This window comes from Echiichthys vipera, assembly GCF_963691815.1.
Source record: "Echiichthys vipera genome assembly, chromosome: 12".
NCBI lineage: Eukaryota > Metazoa > Chordata > Actinopteri > Perciformes > Trachinidae > Echiichthys > Echiichthys vipera.
The window spans coordinates 25,883,006-25,904,743 of record NC_139837.1 but is presented as its reverse complement, the minus strand read 5'-3'; the positions used below and the strand labels follow the sequence as shown (position 1 = coordinate 25,904,743).

Sequence of the window (21,738 nt, the reverse complement as noted above, 5' to 3'; positions counted from 1 at the left end):
GATGATTCTTCCGCGACGTTAGCATGTAGCAGCTGCGCATAGCAGTGTGTGTAAAATCTTCTCTTGTTGTCATTTCAGATCACATTCCTGGAACATGTTGGATTGTGGAGTTTTTGCTTTATATTATATTTATTGTCATTTTTTGCATCGTTGACCGGTGTTTCCTGCAGGTGTGGGAGAAGCTGGAGGCCCTGCAGGAGCAGCGGGACAGACTGGAGCAGCAGTGGAACCACAAACAGAGCTGGTTAGAGAGCGTCCACCTGGAGCAGGTCTTCCACAGAGATGTCAACAGCGTGGAGAAAACCTCCAGCTCACAGGAGGTAAACTCGTCCTCTTGTCCATCTGAGAAGCCTCCTGTTCAGGGTCTGACGGCTACTCTGGTCTCTCCACAGGTCCTGCTGCAGAACAGTATTCTGGGAAACACTGTGGACGAGACGGAGGGTTTGATCAAACGCCACGAGGCTTTTGAGAAGCTGCTCAGCTCACAGGACGACAAGGTCTGCTCTTCTTCTGTGGTTTATATCTTCTGTGTTTTATCTCTTCTTCTGTTTTTTCTCTTCTGTTTTATCTCTACTTCTGTATTTTATCTCTTCTATGTTTTATCTCTTCTTCTGTTTTATCTCTTCTGTTTCTTTCTCCTCCTCCTCCTCCTCACATCTCTTCCTCCTCCCTTCTCCCCCTTTGTTCCTCTTTCTCCTCCTCCTTATCTCCTCCCCCTCCTCCTCTCATCTCTCCTCTCTCAGCTCTCCTCTCTGAAGGAGTTGGCTGAGCGGCTGCAGAAGCAGCTGATCAGAGAGAAGAGCGGACATATCCAGACCAGACTTAAGTCCCTCCTCCAGCGCCGTGACAGGATCAAGGAGCTGTCTGTCAAACGCAGAGAGGAGTTGGAGCTCTCCAGGATGCTGTGCATCTTCAACAGAGATGTCACCGAGGTAACCGACTGACCAATCGGAGATTCTCCATCCGTATATGACAATAATGTCAAAGATGTTTTTAATGAAAAAAACTCAACCCAGGTTCCTCCTGTTCAGGTTCCCAGTCCTTGTGTCCTAAAGCATGCTTTGAGTTTAGCATCTGACACTGAAACTACGTCTCCTTGATGAACCGCTTGGTCAAAGTTTCGTGTGCCGGCAGCGTCTGGCTTGACAAACTAATTTGCATAAAGTTGAGATGCAAATTCAGACTGACAAATGCTCCAACCTTCCCTCCAAACATCAGACTGTAGAATAAAGCTGCACCTTGCTAAGAAAGCTAACTCACTGGTAATTTTTTTTCAACCGGCCCATGCTTCAGAGAAACGCTCCGTCAGAGAAATGCTCTTTCAGGGAAACACACCGTCAGAGAAATGCTCTTTCAGAGAAGCGCTCCATCAGAGAAACGCTCCTTCAGAGAAACGCTCCATCAGAGAAACGCTCCGTCAGAGAAACGCTCCGTCAGAGAAACCCTCCGTAAGAAAAAAGCTCCGTCAGAGAAGCCCTCCGTCAGAGAAACCTTTTGTCAGAGAAACCTTTTGTCAGAGAAACGCTTCGTCAGAGAAGTCCTCCATTAGAGAAACCTTCTGTCGGAGAAACGCTCCGTCAGAGAAATCCTCCGTCAACGCCTCTGGTGGAAATGCCCCGTAAGGCCCGGGGAAGCGTTGAGGTCCAGTGGGTGCTTTAAAGGCCTCAAACCTCCTGTTTAAAGCCCTATTCAGACAGGATTAGTTTAATGTTGGGACGTGGGGTAAAACAGTCTCACCTCAGGGCGTCTGTAATGGATAAATAAATCCCTGTATTCTCAGAGAGAGCAGTTACTGGATCTACGCACTGCCGTCACCTCCCTGTCTCCATGTGCGTGCTGCGGAGCTTCCTGATATCATATAACTAACTAAACAGGAATCTAAAGGACAGAATGGATTATAGAAATATAGTGATCAGAGTGCTTCTTCAAGCGCCTCCATGCTCAAAAACATGTGGAAGCTCCGTATTGACAGGATATGTCGGTGTTTTACAGAGGGTCGTATTCAGATGGGATAAATTTGAACGGAGAGATTTTTTCTGACTTTTTCAGAAGGTGAAAATCAGCGTAGATTTTACTGACATTCTCCAGAATAATTACAGACTTGGAGCATTCAAAAAGGACTGAAACCTCTGGGAGAAATGACCTTACCCCACGTCCCCACATTAAACTAATCCCATCCCAATAGGGCTATTGTCATAGAATACAAACTTTTTGAAAACAAAAAATAACCACAACCATCTTCACCGGAGAGATTTATTATTTATGCTGACAATAACCTGACTACAGAAACCTGGCCTCCTGTTTCTGTGGTACAATGTGTTCAAGTGTCTAAAGTGTTTGTCTGTGCATCAGGCGGAGGAGTGGGTGTCTGAGCGGATGCAGAAGATGGCGGAGGACGGTAAAGCGGACCTCAGTAATCTGCACGCCAAGATGAAGCTCCTCCAGAAACATCAGGTGTTTGAGGCGGAGATCCTGGCTCACACACAGATCATCGGCTCTGTGCTGCTGGTGAGAAGAGCGATCTCTTAGGAGCTGCTTTGACTTCAGAGTGCAGACTGTCTTCTTGTTCTCCAGGCCGGGGAGGAGCTGGTGTCCCTTCGCCACCAGAGGTCCAGGGAGGTAAAGAGGAGCTTGGCCGCCCTGCAGCTCCACTGGGAGGAGCTGAAGAAGGCGTTGGCCGCCCGAGGTAAAGCTCTGGAAGACAACCGAGACTTCCTGGAGTTCTTGCAGAGAGTGGAAGAGGTGGAGGCCTGGATCAGACACAAGGTATGAGATGGATGGCGAGACGGTGTGTCTCTGGTGTCTCCGGTGTTTCTGATCTGTCTCTGTTGTAGGAAGTGATGATCAGTGTGGGAGACGCCGGGAAGGATTACGAACACGGAGTTCAGCTGCTGAAGAAACTCAGCGAATTCAGAGGAACTGGAGACGGAGTGAGACACACCTTTGACTTAAAGAAAAACATCAGATTTATTACTCCTCCTCCTCTCTCTCTCCCCCTCCTCCTGTCTCTCCCCTTCTCCTCCTCCTCTCTCTCCTCCTAATAAAGAAAGAAATCACCAGCAGTAAACCTAGTTGCAGATTCATGTACACATAAATGTTTATATCTGCATACACTAGAGGTGAATTTAATCTGCAGGACATGACGGTGGATGACGCGCACATCACGTCCATCAACAGACTGGCCGCCCGACTGGAGAAGAGACAGAGCGCAGATGAGCTGGTGACTGTGAGGCAGCGGAGACAGCAGCTCAACGACAGGTGACACTCCCTCAGCCTCAGCTATGCTTGCTCGCTAGCTCGCTCTCTCTTTTCCTCTCAACGTCTCGTCCCTTCCAGGTGGAGCAAGTTCCACGGAGATCTGAACAACTACAAGAAGAAGCTGGAGGGGGCGCTGGTGGTCCACGCCCTCATCAGAGAGCTTGAGGAAGTTCGAGACAGAGCCAACGAGAAGGTCGGTCATGTGACGCCTCCTTTTTAAAGCAATTCTTCCCTTTCTTCATGTCTCACAGCACCCTCCAAAGTCCCGCCCTCATCGTGCAGTGATAAAGTGAGCAGCGCAAGTGAAACAGCTGCTTTGCTTCCACTACCAGTGACATTAGCGCTGACGCTAACGCTAATCTTCCTTGCACAAATAAAATCGTGTTACAGAACTAACTGATGACAGGCAGGAAGCTCGGCAAAACATTTTATTCAGACCAGATAAAATGATTGGTCAGAGTTTTATCAGAAATATACTCATCATCACTCATCTTCAACCGCTTATCCGGTGTCGGGTCTCGGGGGCAGAACTCTAGCAGGGGACACAAAACTTCCCTTTCCCAGGCCACATTAACCAGCTCTAACTGGGGGATCCTGAGGTGTTCCCAGGGTTAGGGTTAGCTTTTACCCGCGACCTCGTTCTTTCGGTCATGACCCAGCTTTCATGACCATAGGTGAGGGTAGGAACGGAGATTGACCTGTAGATTGAGAGCTTTGCCTTCCGGCTCAGCTCTCTTTTCGTCACAACGGTGCGGTAGAGTGACTGCAACATCCCTCCGCTGACCCGATTCTCCGGCCAAACTCACGCTCCATTCTCCCCTCACTCGTGAACATGATCCTGAGGTACTCGAACTCCTATATGAGAATTGAATATTGATGAGTTTCAACACCTGGTGGATTTAGTGCGCCACACGCTTATTAGGAGCATTTTAAGATTACAAAAGAAAAGTGGAAAAATGACAGAAAGGGAAGAATTGCTTTAACCTACACTTCGCTCACTGAGACTCAAGAAAGTCCCTCGTCTGTGTCTGCAGATGCTGCTGCTGCAGGGTCAGGACTGTGGCTTTGATGTGGACAGCGTAGAGAACTTGATCAGACGCCACGAGGAAGCGGAGCGAGAGGTCGCCGTCATACAGGAGAGGTCAAAGGTGAGCTGGGGGACTTTTCTGGTCGAGAGATTTATATACATATCTATATATATATATCTATATATATATATCTATATATATATCTATATATATATATATCTATATATATATAGATATATATATAGATATATATATATATATAGATATATATATATATATATATATATATATATATATATATATATAACTGAAGCTGTGTTTTAAATAACTTTCAAGATGTTCAAGGTTAGTTCAACCCATCCTGCAGACAACTGAACATATACATATTTTTAGATGTATAAAGAGCATGAATTAATAAAATGTCATTGAGATTTTTTTGCGTATGTCCATTTCTCCTCTCCTCAGGCTATGGAGCAGGAGGTGTCGGCCCACCTGAGGGCTCGATCGGTGATGAGCGACCAGCTGAAGAAGAAGCAGAAGGAAGTCCAGAAAGCTCTGAAGACTCTGGATAAGGAGGTGAAACTCAGGTGAGGGAGGCTTCATGTGTTCAAAGTGACTGATGGAGATGTGGACTGAGGTCGTGGGTGGAGCCTCTGGACTCACTTGAGACGGTGTTTGTTCAGGAAGGAGAAGCTGCAGGAGGCCCACCAGCTGCAGCTGTTCAGAGCCAACCAGCGCCTCCTGCTGGATTGGAGCATCAAACAGAGCAGCGACATGGCAGAGAAAGGCCTCCCCAAGACCAGAGCCGAGGCAGACCGGCTCATCGTTGAGCATCAGGACTGGAAGGTAAAGTGGTCTCTGCAGCTCTGTGAGTTTCATATATCTGTGGAACTCAAGCCCCTACCACAGCAAATTTCTGGTTGATTCAATACGGAAGTACCAAAAACGTCAGTTCTCAGAGTGTCCGCTAGGGGCAGGTTTCATAATAGAGCAGTATCTCATTGACCCCCATGTTAAACAGGCCATTTTCACAGCATCATTAAACCTGTTTAAGGCCTGGTACAAAAAAACATTCAAGTCTGTATGTGTAAGTCATATCTCCAAAGCAACACTGATGGGGGTGAATTTTTTTGTACCAGGCTAGTTTTTATTTTATTGGAGGTTAAAGTTTATGAATAATTAGGGACATGCACTCTTGAGTGACAGCTGGCCCTCACTTCTCCTCGGAGGTATACGTCAGCCAGATGGACATTTGTCCCTCCCCACAAAATCACTCCCATAGATGAGGACGGCTGCATCAAGTTGAGAGAACAGACCTTGACGTAGAGGTTACGTCCATTTTTTATACAGTCTATGGTGTAACTGTCATTCCAGGCGGAGATTGATGCCCGCACCGAGCGCATCGACTCCGTCCGAGACTTCGGCCTGGGTCTGATCCGGTCGGGGCACGGCTCGAAAGCGGAGATCCAGAAGGCCCTGAACCAGCTGGAAGAATCCAAATCTGGACTGGACGAAGCCTGGCTGAGCCGCAGCACCACCCTGGAGCAGGCCCAGACCCTGCAGGTGTTCCTGGCTTCTGTGGAGCAGTGTGAGAGCTGGCTCACCAACAAGGAGGCTTTCCTTTCCAACCAGGACTTGGGGGTAAGAGCCCCCTTCTGTGACGTGGAAAAGATCAGTAAATGAAAGCAAGTCTTGCCTTTCTTTCATGACTCCCAGCGCTTTCCTCGAAAGTCCCACCCTCTTCCACCTGCCTGACCTCTGACGCCCCCCCCCCTCCCTCAACACGTGCATAGAGAGAGAAAGGCTGCGTTCCAGTGCCATGGTAAGTCCAAAGTTTCGGACCTCCAATAAGGCAAAGTGCACTGGAATGCCTAAGGCATTCCAGTGCACTTTACCGAGTTGGAGGTCTGAAACTTCGGACTTCCCATGGCACTTGAACGCACCATGAGCAGCACAAGTGAAATGGATTAACGATGACAGGCAGGAAGCTCTGCAAATCATTTTATTCAGACCGAATAAAGTGATTGGTCAGACTTTAGAAATATATGAAAATTGAATATTGATGAGTTTCAACTCCTGGTGGATTTATTTTACATTTTAGTGGGCCATACGCTTATTAGGAGCATTTTAAGATTACAAAAGAAAAGTGGAAAATGCCAGAAAGGTAAGAACTACTTTAACAAAAGAAACCCAGCTTAGCCCCTCCTCCTCCTCCTGTGTTGGCGCAGAGCTCTGTGACGGAGGTGGAGACTCTGCAGAGGAAGCAGGTCCAGTTTGAGGAGGCTCTGGAAGCACAGGTGGACCAGCTGGACCAGGTGGAGACTCTGGGCCAGAGGATGATCCAACAGAGACACTACGACTGCGACAACATCAGAGCCAAGAGCAGCGCGCTCGCCACCAGGTGAGGAGAAGCATTCAGTCTAGAAACTATTTTCTCTCAGTCATGTGTCTCATGTTAGTTTTTATCATATTTGGTCAAGCTTTAGTCGATAAAAGTCAGAGCATTTTAGTTTTATCTTAGTCACAGAAAATAAACTAATTTAGTCTTGTTTTAGTCAATAAAAACTGTTAACATTTTAATCTTATCTTAGACACATGAGCGATGAGAAAGAAATCATTTTATTGCAGATCACAATAAAAACACAATAAGTGGATTGTGGTGAATTTCTACTATTGTGATAACTGTGAAAATCTTCACGATGACTTGACGGTTGAACTTTCTGCAGTTCAAATTAAGAACAATTTAATTGATTTGACAGAAAATCATCTTCTCATTTCATGTAGAGTCTTAAAGTGAAATTCCGGTGTAAAATCATCCCAGGCTCTTTTTAGGCAAATACACTCATCAAATAAGCCATTGAGACAATTTTGTTCGTGTACAAACACTTACAGAGAAATCCGGGACGGACACTAACGGTTGCTAACAGCCAAATGCAGCTAACACTGATAAGCTTGGGGCAGTGAGTTGAACGCATTCAAACGTCTTTTTTAACCACTAACACTGCTAATGATAACAGCAAACCTCTGCAGTAGCATAATAGGAGTCCCTACACATAAAACGAAGCACCAACACCGTAATTAGTGACATCAGAGTTTATTAAAAGAGTTACCTACTCAATCTGTACCAGCTCCTCTCATAGTAAAGTCCATTCATTCAGTTGAATGCCAAATACAATCCAAAAGGAAGGAGCCCATTGATAATTTATTCCAGAAAAACACGTAAACGTTGTGGTTTGTGGCAGTTTGGTGACCTCCAGTCTATCCGTCATATAGTCAGTTGCTGCACTCGTGCATTCTTCTTCAAGCACACCTTCTTTGGGTCAGAAGCTCTTCGAGGAATTATGGAGTCGTCCTTTTCCAAATGTTTGCTGCAGCGTCTTGATCGGCGTCTCAGTTTCCAGATTCAAAACAATAAGCCACTGGTTTATCAGAGCACGTCATCGTACCACAATGGCAGCCTATGAAAAGTTTCTGGGTTGTAAGCTTTCATTTTTGTTTTGCAGCTGGGAAAGATCCAAACACGAACCATTCTGTCTCTCTTCACTTCAAATTGCAGGCTAGTCTTCTTTACCTGTGCCTGCAATCACTGTGTGTCTTCCGACAAAACACGCCCCCCTGACCACTGACCTCTCGCGTAACGTTTCGGTGCTAAAGGGGAAAGCTGGATGGGACTTTTCTAAACCTCTTACGATCTATTATTAACATCCTACATTTCACCAAACTATCAAACCACAACGTTTACGTGTTTTTCTGGAATAAATTATCAGTGGGCTCCTTGGATCGATTGTATTTTGAAAGTTAAAGTTTCTTCTTGTCAGACAAGTTAGTTGTATGGTAAGGATATCCTCTTACCTTTGCTTAGCTGACTCCAGCCTTCCTTAGAGCTGCTGTTTTCTTCCGGGTATGACGTGTTTTATGAAAACAGTTCCCCGGCCCGGTTGTGTCCGTTCCTCGCCCTGGTGCCGTCATCTATGAGATTCCATACAAATCGTGCAGTAAAACATACATCGGAGAAACTGGACGAGCTTTCAGTACAAGAAAAAAAGAACATTAGAGGGAATGTGAGCAAGAGACGGCAGGCAGGCTTACCAGAACAAAGAAACACACAGCAGAACAAGAAAATAAAAAATCAGCCATAACAGACCATTGCAGAAGAAACAACCACATCATGGACTGGGACAGGGGAAAAATCATCACATCAGAAACAAACAGATACAGAAGATGGATAAAGGAGGCCATAGAAATAAGGAGACGTGAGGGCAACACCATGAACACGGACGAGGGGGCATACATGCTCCCACACACCTGGGACTCCATTCTCTGCCGGCGGCACCAGGGCGAGGAACGGACACAACAGGGTCGGGGAACTTTATTTTGAAGCTTCCCGGCCCGATCAGCTGTTTTCATAAAAGACGTTGTACCCAGAAGAAAACAGCAGTTCTGAAGAAGGCTGGAGTACAGCCGAAACTGTCAGCTAAGAAAAGGTAAGAGGACATCCTTACTGACTAGAAGAAACTTTAACTTTCAAAAGTGGGCTCCTTCCTTTTGGATTGTATTTGTAATTGACTTGAATGTAATTTAGACTGGAGGTCACCAAACTGCCACAAACCACAACGTTTACGTGTATTTCCGGAATAAATTATCAATGGGCTCCTTCCTTTTGGTCTTTCAAAACACTATTTTAATAAACTCTGATGTCACTAACTACGTTGTTGGTGCTTCGTTTTATGTTTTATGTGTATATCTGCTGTGTGTGTGTGTGTGTGTGTGTGTGTGTGTGTGTGTGTGTGTGTGTGTGTGTGTGTGTGTGTGTGTGTGTGTGTGTGTGTGTGTGTGTGTGTGTGTGTGTGTGTGTGTGTGTGTGTGTGTGTGTGTGTGTGTGTGTGTGTGTGTGTGTGTGTGTGTGTGTGTGTGTGTGTGTGTGTGTGTGTGTGTGTGTGTGTGTGTGTGTGTGTGTGTGTGTGTGTGTGTAGGCGGAGTCAGCTGCAGCAGCAGAGCAGATCTCGTCTCAAAGCTTTGGATCAATCTCTGAAGCTGCAGCAGTTCTTGTCCAGCAGCTACCAGGTACTTTGGTCCTGAACATTACTGCAGCCACAACCAGGAGAATTGTATTAAATGTTGTGAAGTTACGATTACACGACTCTGCACAGAATGTTAATATCACACGGCAAAGACACGTTATTTTTTTTCAGGCTGTTGGCCTGGGTGGATTTATAGTGAAAGGTAAGAAGGAAGAAGTGAAGCTATCTGCGCAGCTTTTGTCGAGGCTGAAGTAGAGAAACAGTTTTCCGTCTGCACACAGCAGACCTCTTTTGCTGTCTTATAATATAATTAAACAACACATGTGATTGGTTTATGAGAGAGGAAATCACCCAACACTCGAAATATGAACTTTTACATGGAACTATATAATAAGTAGTGTAGTAAAAGGTGTGAGTGTAGTAAAGGTATGTGTGCAGTAAAGGTGTGTTCTCCAGGTGTGTGTGTGGCTGAACGAGCGTAACGCTTTGGCGCTGGATGAGAGCTGGAGGGAACCAACAAACCTTCAGGCCAAACTGCTGAAACATCAGAGCTGTGAAGCCGAGATCCTTGCTAACCGCTACAGAGTGGACACACTCACCAAGGTGTGTGTGTTTGTGAGATAAACAGATGTGTATGTGTGTGTCAGTGTGTGATACTGAACAGATGTGTGTGTGCAGGAGGCGGAGAAGCTGCTGTCTACATCTCCATCAGTTGAAGTGAAGGTCCTTCCTCGACTCAGAGAGCTGACGGACAGCTGGGACTCTCTGATCCACAACTGCAGGGTGAAGAAAACCAGACTGCAGGAGGCCTACCAGGTACACACACACACACACAAGAATGTTCACAATGCTGATTGGTCAGATGTTTCAGGGGCTGCTGCTACTAAACGTTGCTACAGTTTGCACGCTCTGCTGCAAAGCAGACATGACGACTTTTGTTCTTGAAATATTACGACTTTTGAAATCCAAATAAGACTTTTGGTCTGAAATATTATGACTTTTGTTATTGAAATATTATCAAATCAACCCCTTATTGTCATCCTGCAAAGCAGCAGTTGTACAGTGCAAAATGAGAGACATTTCCCAGAGAGTATCACATAAAAACTTTCATGCATAAAAATATCAATTCAGTTCCTGATAAAACCGTATGAATAGTAAAAAGTGCAGATGAAAAACTTTAAAAGGCAATTAAAAACAGTCTCCAAAGCAGCTAAGTTAAAATGTCCAGTGCAAAAGTTTGTTACAAAAGTGTCAAAAACGACAACACTAAAGCAGCGGAGTCAGGTGGAGTGACTGTTTAGCAGTCTTGTTGTCCGGGCTTTAATGCTTCCGCATCTCTTGCCTGATGGCAGGAGGTCCAGGTATGTGTGGAGGGGCTGCAGTGTGTCCTTCATGATGTTTAGTGCTTTTTATAGGCAGTGGCTCTGGAACAGTCCTTGTATGACTTTGGTCTCAAAATACTACAATTTTAACACAATAAATCGTCACTAAATGAAGTGTGTGTTTTTGTTCAGGCGCTACAGTTCCAGCGCTCTCTGGATGACATGGAGCAGTGCGTGGGCTCTGTGGAGAGCGAACTGACCAACGAGGACTGTGGAAGCGACCTCCCGTCCGTCAACACGCTGCTGAAGGCTCTGCAGGGCCTGGAGGAGGAGGTTGACGGACACAGAGACAGAATCCAGGTCCACAACTCCCTGATTCAGATGTAAATCTGACCAATGATTTTGTGAAGTACTGTGTGATGTAATGTTATTTTTAATCCAACAGAGTCTGGTGGAAACGGCTAAGAGCTTCCACTCTCAGGGAAATTTCCTGGCTGAGGAGATCCAGATCAAAATGGCACACACTATCAACAGGTCTGAGAACAGCTGAAATCTGGAACTATGGATTTTATGTGTAATAACAGACTAACTACAACTTTTAGTCGGAAAATACTACGACTTTTAGTCTGAAAACACCATAACTTTCAGTCTGAAAATACTGCGACTTTTAGTCTGAAAATACTACGACTTTTAGTGTGAAAATACTACGACTTTTAGTGTGAAAATACTACGACTTTTAGTGTGAAAATACTACGACTTTTAGTCTGAAAACACCTTGACTTTTAGTCTGAAAATACTGCGACTTTAAGTCTGAAAATACTATGACTTTTAGTCTGAAAACACCATGACTTTTAGTCTGAAAATACTATGACTTTTAGACTGAGAATACTGCGACTTTAAGTCTGAAAATACTATGACTTTTAGTCTGAAAATACTACGACTTTTAGTCTGAAAACACCTTGACTTTTAGTCCGAAAATACTACGACTTTTAGTCTGAAAACACCATGACCTTTAGTCTGAAAATACTACGACTTTTAGTCTGAAAATACCACAAATTTTAGTCTGAAAATACTACGACTTTTAGTCTGAAAATACTATGACTTTGAGTCTAAAAATACTGCGACTTTTAGTCTAAAAAAAATGCGACTTTTAGTCTGGAAATACTATGAATTTTAGTCTGAAAACACCATGACCTTTAGTCTGAAAATACTGCGACTTTTAGTCTGAAAACACCATGACTTTTAGTCTAAAAATAATGCAACATTTAGTCTGAAAATACTACGACTTTTAGTCTGAAAATACTACAACTTTTAGTCTGAAAACACCATGAATTTTAGTAAGGGAATACTACGACTTTTAGTCTGGAAATACTACAACTTTATGCCTTAAAAATATGTCAGAAAACTTTGTGACACATTTTGCACTTTATTTCTCTTCAGAAGGAGGAGAATTTAGTTAACACATAAAGGAACACGTCATCTTTCAGTTCATCACAAGCATTCAATACCAACACATCTGCAGATACGTGGTTTTCACTGGACAGGACAGGGCTGAAACACCGTTAACGGTTGTGTATTAACATCAGGTACAACAGTTTGTCGGAGCCCCTGCAGAATCGGAGGGAAACCCTGGAGGCCTGGCAGGTTCTGTTCCAGTTCTACAGAGACCTGGAGGAGGAGGCGGGCTGGCTGAGTGACAGACTGCCCTCTGTCACTGCTAAAGACTGGGGGAGCTCCCTGAGCAGTGTCCAGCAGCTGCTGCACAAACACCAGGTCAACACAAACACAAACACCAGGTCAACACAACACAAACACCTGTGGGGTGTACTACGAAGCTGGATTAGTGGGTTAGCGAGGTATGCTGCGCTCAAAGCCTGGGTCAGCTGTGACACGAAAGTGGCTCTCTTTTGGCGTCGCTGTATCACCATTGTAACTTATGCTTTCAACCAAACCTGGTTGGGAGGAGATTTTCAGCTCAGACTAATGGGCCGTGAATGCACTTCCACCCTCAAAAAAGCCAGTTTGAGAGTGGAAGTTTGCGATTTAGGACACAGCACTAGACTTACTGGTTAGATCAGCTACTTAAAGCTGAGCGCAGCCTCCTAGACTTCCTTTATGAGAGACACAGGTTCTCATCAGAGGGTATTCACTATTTGATTGTCCTTGTTGGACCTGTTGTTGGTAATGCTACATAAAAAAAGCTGTGCACTTAGTGTTGCACAGTGTGTTTGTGTCACTGTGATTCTTTGTGACGGGCACATATTATCATGCAGTTGGTGATGCTGAAACTCTGAGCAAAATTACGTTGTGCCGTGCTATCCACAAGGTTTTAGCTGAACTCAACTTATTGCTTAATATGTTCGTAAAGTTTCAGAGCTTTTTGCCCACTCAAACTGTTGAGGAAGGATTTTAAAGTGTTTCAGATGACATAAGATCTCCGGCTCCATGAGACAGTGTGGTGTATTACACCTTTGCATTCCCTGATATATAAAATAAAGCAAGTTGGGAGCATTTTTAAATCAACATCATTCTATTGAAATGAATGGAGATCAATTCTCTATGGTATAGTCATTTTTAGTCAATACGCAGAATCTTTTCACTTATAGATTTATACGATCTGCTGTTTTTTTTTGCCAGCACGCCTCCCTAGCCTTATTATGGTAAACTGTGTTGCCCCTTGCTGTATCATACTCTTGAACTGCTCACAGGAGTTTATTATAATGATCTGCTCCTCTTTGATGAAATCTGCAGCCCCTGATCCAAAGAGTGAGTCAAATTGCGCGATACTTGCATACAATTAACTTAAAGTGAGCTTCGTGCTACGTTTAACTCTGATTGCGAGTTTTGTATTTGTCGATCCAGGTTAACCCTGGTTATGTTCAGCACGCTTCATAGCACACCCTTCTGGTCAAGACAACACAAACACAACACAACATTTGATCAGATGGAGTTCAGAGGTGTGGATTATTGTATAATATGTATAATCCAGACTGTGTTTTATTAAATGTATCATGTATAATCCAGACTGTGCTTTATTAAATTAAATGGATGAATCTTGAGTGTTTGTTGTTTTTCAGGCTGTGATGCAGGAGATCTCAGGCCGCGCCCCATTGGTCCAGGCAGTACAGGAGGCGGGGCATAGTCTGGTGAGGAGGTGTCACTCATCATTAAAACTCTTTGTTGTTGTTCAGGAGGGGTTTATCATATAAAGACTGTCTCTGTAAGACGACATCATTTTGACCCTCGCAGGTCAGAGGCCGTCACTTTGCGTCTCACGATATTCAGGAGCGTCTGGAGGAGCTGAAGCTTCTCCACAAGGAGCTGCTGATGGAGGCAGAGAGGAAAGAGAGACTCCTGCAGGAGGCGCTCAGCATCCAAACCTTCCTCTCTGAGGTGAGAATAAGAAGAGCGCTGATTGGTGCACAGCTGGGACGTTCTCCTTGTTAACGTGAACCTGTGTATGTGTGTGTGTTGAGGTGTCTGAGCTGGAGGTCTGGTCGGAGGAGCAGCGGGCGGTGCTGCAGTCTCAGGACTGTGGGAGGAGCGAGGAGGCGACGGAGACCCTGCTGAGGAGGCTTGACTCTGTGGATGTGGAGCTGGAGAACCATAGGAGGACGGTGGAGAGGCTGCAGGAGGACGGCGCCCCGCTGCAGCACCTGGGCCATCCGTACAGGTACACACACACATGTACACACACACACACACGTGTAAACACACACAAACGTGTACACACACACACACACACGTGTACACACACACACACACACACACGAGTACACACACACACACACACACACACACGAGTACACACACACACACACGAGTACACACACACACACACACACACTCACTCACTTCACTGTTCAGCATGTTTGTTTTATTCTTAGAAATCTCAAAAACGTGTTGTTTTTAATGTAAAAAAGAAAAAAACATAAAGGGGTGTGTGTGTATGCGTGTGTGCACGTGCGTCAGTCACCTGGTCAGCGATTCGCTCCCTGGCGTCCTCAACCACTTCGAGACTCTCCTCCAACTCTCCGCCGCCCGTCGCGCCGCTCTGGAGGACCAGCTCCGCCTCTACGTGTTTGAGAGAGAAGCCAAAGAACTACAAACATGGCTGACCTCCAAGAAATCTATAGCAGAGTCCAAAGACTGCGGACAAGACCTGGAGGACGTTGAGGTGAGTTAAATGTCATATTTCTAAAAACCAAAGTACATTTTTATTTTCCTAAATGTAAAGTTAACACCGCCTTCTTCACTGTGAAAAGATCTCAAAGAATGAAAATATAAATGCTCACCGGACACTTTATTAGGTACACCTTGCTAGTACCGGGTTGGACCCCCTTTTGCCTTCAGAACTGCTTTAATCCTTCATGGCATAGATTCAACAAGGTACTGGAAACATTCCTTAGAGAGTTTGGTCTATATTGACATGATAGCATCACGCAATTGCTTCAGATTTGTCGGCTGCACATCCGTTGATACAAGGCAGGATGGGTCCATGCTTTCATGTGCCAAATTCTGACCCTACCATCCTAATGTGGCAGCCGAAATCCAGACTCATCAGACCAGGCAACGTTTTCCCAATCTTGTATTGTCCAGTTTTGGTGAGCCTGTTCTTAGCTGACAGGAGTGGCACCCCTGTGTTCTTCTGCTGCTGTAGCCCATCCGCCTCAAGGTTCGACGTGTTGTGTGTTCATAGATGCTCTCCCGCATTCCTCTGTTGGAACCAGTGGATATTTGGGTTACTGTTGCCTTTCTATCAGCTCCAACCAGTCTGGCCGTTCTCCTCTGACTAAAACAAGGCATTTGCGCCCACAGAAGTGCCGCTCACTGGATCTTTTCTCTTTTTCGGACCATTCTCTTTAAACCCGACAGATGGTTGTGCATGAAAATCCCAGTAGATCAGCAGTTTCTGAAATACTCAGCCCAGCCCGTATAATATCTATCTCTAACCAGGGGCTCTCTGAACTCTTCGAACAAGTCCACCTCCGTCAGCTTCATGTTTCTCCAAGTTTATCGTTGGTCCGACGGGCTGTCCGTGGGCTCGACACTGTCGGTTATGTTTTCGCTCCGTGTGTCTGCTTATAAACAAGCCGAACGGTCAGCAGGAGAACTCATGTCTTTCACTGTGAAACCACGCCCACTATGGCTGCAGACAGTGATGAAGCAGAGAGCAGCTGCACACACACACACGCTGCTATGCTGTTGCAAAGTTCATAAAGTACAGACACTAATAAAACATGAAGTAGTATTGTTTCTAACGGCAAGATACCGCGGAACCCTTTCTAGTATCGGTTTACTGAGCAAAACTAGAGAGGAGGGGAGGTTCTTCCAAGCTCTCTCTCCACGAGCATTACCTGCCTCTCAATGGCTGAGAGCTAACAACTCTCCTTGCGTGGACGATCCCCACGCAGGGGCGAACAGGAGACCTCTTTATCTTGCACATGCGTGGCCTACACCGCGAGATACAAATCTACAGATCTTCCTCCTTTCATTTGACCTGAGCTCTGCATGAATGCCGTGGCATAATTAAGGGGGGTCAAACGTGATTTTTTTTTTTTTTCGTCTTCCTTTTACTGGCTGCAGTAGCCACCAGGTGGCAGCACTGCAGGCAGATGAGTTATACGTTCTATGGTACAGACAGAAACAGATGAAAACACTTCGGAAATGAATTACAGCACTATCAAATTATCTGCCAGACTTTTACAGTTTACTTACACATTACAGTCTTAATGTCATAGTGGACATGTTTTATGACCATAGACGTGTTATAAAATAAGTGGACAGACTAGCTTAAGTCAGAGTGTGCTGTAAACCTTCATTTATACAGTTTATGGTCTTAATCTCTAGTTTCAAGTCTTCTTCAATACAGAATTGTCATTTAGTAAAAATGGACCATAAAGCAGCAGATGCTTTAGGGCTGGGCTGAACGGCCACCTGTCAATCAGGATGTGTGTAAACGGTTGTATGTGTATTCACGTCACTGTAGAAGTTAAAATAGCCGTGACTTGTTTTTGGGTGTTGACTGTGTTAAAGTCTCAGGACTTTGATCCTCTCACTGTGTTTTCACTTCATCACACTTCACTGGAACATTTTGACATCTGGAAATACAGCGTTCAGTTGCACTTTTTCTAACAGCTACAGCAGTAGCTGTTGAAAATCAAAGTTTTCCTCTTCAGTGAATTAGCTTTTAATACAGCAGCACGACTCAATGCTGGTTTATGTTGCCATTCAGTTCTTCACTGTTTGATATTTCAAGTGGAGCGAGAATAAGACGCATCACAGAGCTGCAGGTCGGAGTCGAACCTGTGCTGCTGAGGAGGAGTTTTCAGCCTGGTAGCAAAAAAATACGAAGAGTAGAGAATAATAATCTTTATATTGCGATTTTTAATTTTATTCCATTTTCTAAGCAACAGCGTGCGTTACGGGTTGCTCTCACCTCAACCCAAACTTCCAGAGACCAGACACAATCTAGCAGTCCAACATCAATTTATTATCACAGGGTAGTTAAAACTTCAGGGTAAGTAAGGCCGGAATAATAAACAAAACATCTGTTTGAAAACTGACTTATCTAACCAAAAATTAAATGGTAAAAGAAAATACAGGAATCTTACCTGCCTCCCTGACAAATAAACAGGAGAAAAACAGGTTCCAAACAAAATGGCTACTCGCCCCTACCTACCTGGACTGCACTCAAATAAACAAGGATTTCTCTAGTCACAGATAAATTTAACAAAGGTTCTCACTTACAATCAATAATCTATCACAGCACAACACACAGGTCAACCTGGTCTGGTTTGGAATCAGGAGGTAGGCAGAGAGGGAGACATCTGCAGCAGGCATCTTTTTAAAGATGGCCTCATCAGCTCCCAGCCAATCAGCATTGTCCACCACCACCTGAAGAAATCAAATGGGAACAAAAGAGCAGCACCACCCTCTGGCTGGGAGGATAAATTACATACATTCAAAACATAACAAAAACCTAAATGACCGATGGTCATAACACAAGAGAAACATAAAAATGCCAGAACCAGGATGCACTGGAGCGGCGCTCCTGCACTTTTTTCTCCAAGTGAGAATTTTTTTTATAAATTCTGGTTAAAATTCAGGCACAGTAAATAGTTTGTCATCATTTTGATGTTTAAGATGGCTTGAGTAATGGAAGAGGTCAACTCATGCACTCAATAACATGAAAAAAAAAAACACTCCACCTTCCGGTTGCTGTCAAAGAGCGGTAAAAGACTGAATGACAGCGGCGCTCTTCACGCCGGCAGCAGTGTAAATGTGCAACATAAAACGTTTGAACATTCACAGCAGCTCAGGAGGAGTCATGTCCTGTTTCTGCTGCTGAGTGAAGTGAAGGAGGTTAACTCCAGAGACTCCGTCCAGAGGACAAAATAAAAGCGTCTCCTTCTGTGATTTCTGAACAGTCAGGAAGCCGAAGCAGGGAAACCTCAAACTGAGCTGCTATAAGGTATTAAATTAAGTTTCCTTTTAGTGAAATGCTCTGAATGAATTTAAGTTTCCTCTGGTAAACAGTTAACTGTTGTGTAGTGTGTCTAGAGCTTTTATTGTGAAAGGTCAGAGCAGAAGAAGTGAAGCCCCGAAAAACAACAGTTATAAATATATAAAGTGCAAATTAATCACAGGAAAAAGCCTCTCCAGGTATTTAGGTTACACAACCTTAGAAAAGGTGGACCATTTTAATAATGTGCGTGCGTCATAGGTACGCTCTGGTAGTAAAAAATTTAGCACTACAGCCTGAGAACTTCATTTCATGTAGAAAAGACTAGCTCATACTGTAACAAGTTACCTGCTCGACACTGCTCCACCGAGGTGGTTAATTCTTTTGTTCGGGCTGCCATTTAACAACCCCCACATACCTACAGTAGACTATCACAATATCACTTTAACAGCAGGTCTCAATGAAAAAATCAACGGCTGAGTTCCTCCGGTTCTGTGGCTTCACGTCATCAGGGCACATAGACAGGTTCAATCATGGACCGACAGTATTAAATGGGAGAAGAAAGTAAAAGAAAAGACAAAATAAAACATTTGTTATTTCACAATTTTCGCTATTTAAACTGAGATTACATGTTGGGCACAGTCACAGTGTTTTAATCTTAAAAAAGGACATACTGATCAGTGACTTAATTCTGTGTAACATGTGCATGACTGAACAATGACTCAGCACATGAAAAATGGCATCTTTAAAAACCATATCCAGTTTTAATCAGGCTGTTTCAGACCAACAGTTTATATAACGTTAGCCTACCAACGGATGATTTAATGCATTTATCCTCAAATTAGAAATAAATGAAACAACAGGATCACAGGAGCTGCTGGAGTCCCTCCAACCAGGAAGGAGCAGGCCTGGTTTTTTTTTAAATTCTGCCCACTAAAATAAAGGGTTTTTAGCCTTCAGTCCCACCTGATTGCCTTTTAGAAATATATTAAATTGGGGTTAACTGTAATTATGAAATTAAATTTGTACTATTTAAAGACTACTCAGCAAATACACGTATATATACGGTTGTATTTGTAAATATATTGTAAAAAGAAAAACAGTTGAGCAAATGCATTTAAATCTACTCTGTGCCACATTAATGCAAGCAGATTGATTTAAAACAATGACAGTCATGTCTCGTATTACCGCTGACTCGGCTCCACAGCGGAGAATCGTCTGAATAAATATGATGAATATCAGTCCACCAGTCAACATCAAGTCCTGTGAGTTTGAGTCAACAGAAACATGGCAAGACACGGTTAGCTCAGATTTCCGTTATTGTTTTCAGCCTCTTTGCTGTAGCTGTCACTCATGTTCCTTCTTCTTCTGCTTATTTCCTGTGGAGTCAACATGCAGAAATACGGACAGCGCCACTCTGTCATTTCAGACCACTTTGTGATTGGAGGGTGTATTTTCCTTCAAACCTGTCAGCAGATTTCAAACATACTGCTGCTCCCTAGTGTCTGCAGTTATCAAGTGCAGTCCCCCACGCTTACCGCAGGGATGGCCCTGTAGTGGAGTGACGGGGGGCGGTTGGATGAAAGGAGGAACATCTGTAACCGAACAGTTAAAATCAGTGCAGCAGTGAAAAGATGTGTCTTCAGGTGTGATGTCACACTGGGGTTGTACAGAGTGAAGCGAATGAAAGTGAACTGTGTTTCAAAGTGTGAAGCTGCTCAAACCTCCTCCTCCTCCTCCCGCAGGTCCTTCAGAAGAAGCTTGAGGTTCTGGTGTCGGAGATGTCTGGTCTTGGTCGCAGCCGGCTGACCGCGGTGCAAATGCTGGGCAGAGGGCTGCAGCAGGGCGGCCAGGCCCGCAGGAGGGACAACGCCCTCAGCGAGCTATGGGACAAGCTTAACGGCAGCATCAGGACCAGAGAACGGGTGCGTGAGTAGATCTGATTTATGTGTGTGAGAGGTGAGGGGCATATTTAGGGTAATGAGAGGCATAGATAGGATAATTCTCTGTGTCCTCCAGGACCTGCAGTCAGCAAGGGAGGTGCATCAGTTTCATCACGATGTGGATGAGCTGAAGGGCTGGATGGCTGAGAAGGAGGCGGTGCTGGAGTCTGAGGACCAGGAGCACGACCTGCACTCCGTCCAGACTCTGCTGAGGCAACACGAGGCGCTGGAGGTAGGAAGGAGGCGGGAGGGATTACACAGGTGAATTATAAAGTACAGGAGTACCTGTAGTTGTGGGAGAAGCTGATGTTCGTCACATTGCGCTGCATTATAAAGAGAGCATGGATGTATTCATGGTTTGGTTTGGTTTTGCATGTTTTTTTAGTCATTTTGCATCTTTTTGGGGTGATTATGCATCTATTTTAGGCCTTTTGCATCTTTCTATGGTGGTTTTGCATCTATTTTTAGTCATTTTGCATCTTTTTATGGTGGTTTTGCATCTATTTATAGTCATTTAGCATCTTTTTTCCGTGTTTTTTTCATCTATGTTTAGTCATTTTGTATCTTCGTGGTGGTTTTGCATCTTTTTGTGGTGGTTTTTCATCTTTTTGCGGTGGTTTTGCATCTATTTATAGTCATTTTGCATCTTTTTGTGGTGTTTTTTTCATCTATTTTTAGACATTTTATATCGTTTCGTGGTGGTTTTGCACCTATTTTTTTAAACTGATAAATTTAGCCTGTGGAACCTCTACTGGTAGAGATTGGAACAGGTACAAAAGCCTTGGCAAAACATTCATCCTGACTGTGTATTCGTGATCTAGTGTTAATGTGGACCATCTTTAAATATCTTTTTGTACTTCCTTGATTTATAGGTTTAGATAATCGTTTTGTGATTACGATCCCTTAATATTCAATTCTCTTTAGTTTCCAGTTAAAGTTAAATAATTCTTGGATCACTTTTGGTGGTCTATAGTTAAGTGCCAATATCTATGTCTTCGCAACCTTCATTTTAGATAGTCGTCCAGATTCTTCCAAAAGTTTCGTCAACAGAGGTAATGATTTATTTGGGCGTTCGAGGTAGGTTATGATGTCATCTGCGAAAATTCCTATTTTTTTGTTCCACGCCATTGACCACCACTCCTTTGATCTCTTTGTCCTGTCTAATAGCCTGGGCAAACGGCTCTATAAAAAGAGCGAGAGAGTGAGTGACAGACAGCATCCTTGCCTTGTTGATCTCTGTAATCTGATTATGTCTGTCTCCCATTGATTTAAATTTTTGCAGTTGGTTGTTGATAGTGTTTTATGCACTGTATTGATAAATGTTTCCAATACTTTATATAGAAATAACCAATTGACACAATCAATAGCTTTTTCTGCATCAATACTTACTAATACAGTGCTCTTTTTGTCTTTTCTTGCTTGCTCAACTATGTGTTCTTCTAATGTTATCATGCATCTGACGTCCTCCTATAAATCCTGTTTGATCTTTCTCTATTATTTCTGGCATAAAGGAGTTCAATCTTTTAGAGATTATTGTCGTGTATATTTTATGGTCTAAATTTAATATAGAGATTGGTCTATTGTCCTTTCCTTGTTTTGGAATGACTGTAATTATTGCCTCTGTCCATGATGGGGGAATTTTATTGTTCTGCAGTGGTGAAAGCTCTTCTCCAAACATCCTATACCACTCTGCTGGGTATC

At 44.0% G+C, this 21,738-nt stretch overlaps 1 protein-coding gene across 1 annotated transcript in view; it reads left to right on the top strand.

The window, feature by feature from the left end:
* Window positions 1-21,738, top strand: part of sptbn5 (spectrin, beta, non-erythrocytic 5) — a gene marked incomplete at both ends in the record, with an annotated part of 86,338 nt that overhangs the window by 44,847 nt on the left and 19,753 nt on the right. The window contains 25 exons of the mRNA XM_083924632.1: window positions 171-320; window positions 393-497; window positions 744-932; window positions 2,353-2,508; window positions 2,575-2,766; window positions 2,835-2,930; window positions 3,137-3,258; window positions 3,337-3,451; window positions 4,293-4,406; window positions 4,752-4,873; window positions 4,970-5,132; window positions 5,661-5,927; window positions 6,515-6,687; window positions 9,260-9,350; window positions 9,764-9,910; window positions 9,986-10,123; window positions 10,822-10,989; window positions 11,075-11,163; window positions 12,216-12,402; window positions 13,707-13,775; window positions 13,879-14,022; window positions 14,106-14,302; window positions 14,602-14,806; window positions 19,840-20,019; window positions 20,114-20,269. Of these exons, the coding sequence (XP_083780758.1) occupies window positions 171-320; window positions 393-497; window positions 744-932; window positions 2,353-2,508; window positions 2,575-2,766; window positions 2,835-2,930; window positions 3,137-3,258; window positions 3,337-3,451; window positions 4,293-4,406; window positions 4,752-4,873; window positions 4,970-5,132; window positions 5,661-5,927; window positions 6,515-6,687; window positions 9,260-9,350; window positions 9,764-9,910; window positions 9,986-10,123; window positions 10,822-10,989; window positions 11,075-11,163; window positions 12,216-12,402; window positions 13,707-13,775; window positions 13,879-14,022; window positions 14,106-14,302; window positions 14,602-14,806; window positions 19,840-20,019; window positions 20,114-20,269 (3,735 nt within the window). The remainder of the gene's footprint in view (window positions 1-170; window positions 321-392; window positions 498-743; window positions 933-2,352; window positions 2,509-2,574; window positions 2,767-2,834; window positions 2,931-3,136; window positions 3,259-3,336; window positions 3,452-4,292; window positions 4,407-4,751; window positions 4,874-4,969; window positions 5,133-5,660; window positions 5,928-6,514; window positions 6,688-9,259; window positions 9,351-9,763; window positions 9,911-9,985; window positions 10,124-10,821; window positions 10,990-11,074; window positions 11,164-12,215; window positions 12,403-13,706; window positions 13,776-13,878; window positions 14,023-14,105; window positions 14,303-14,601; window positions 14,807-19,839; window positions 20,020-20,113; window positions 20,270-21,738) is intronic.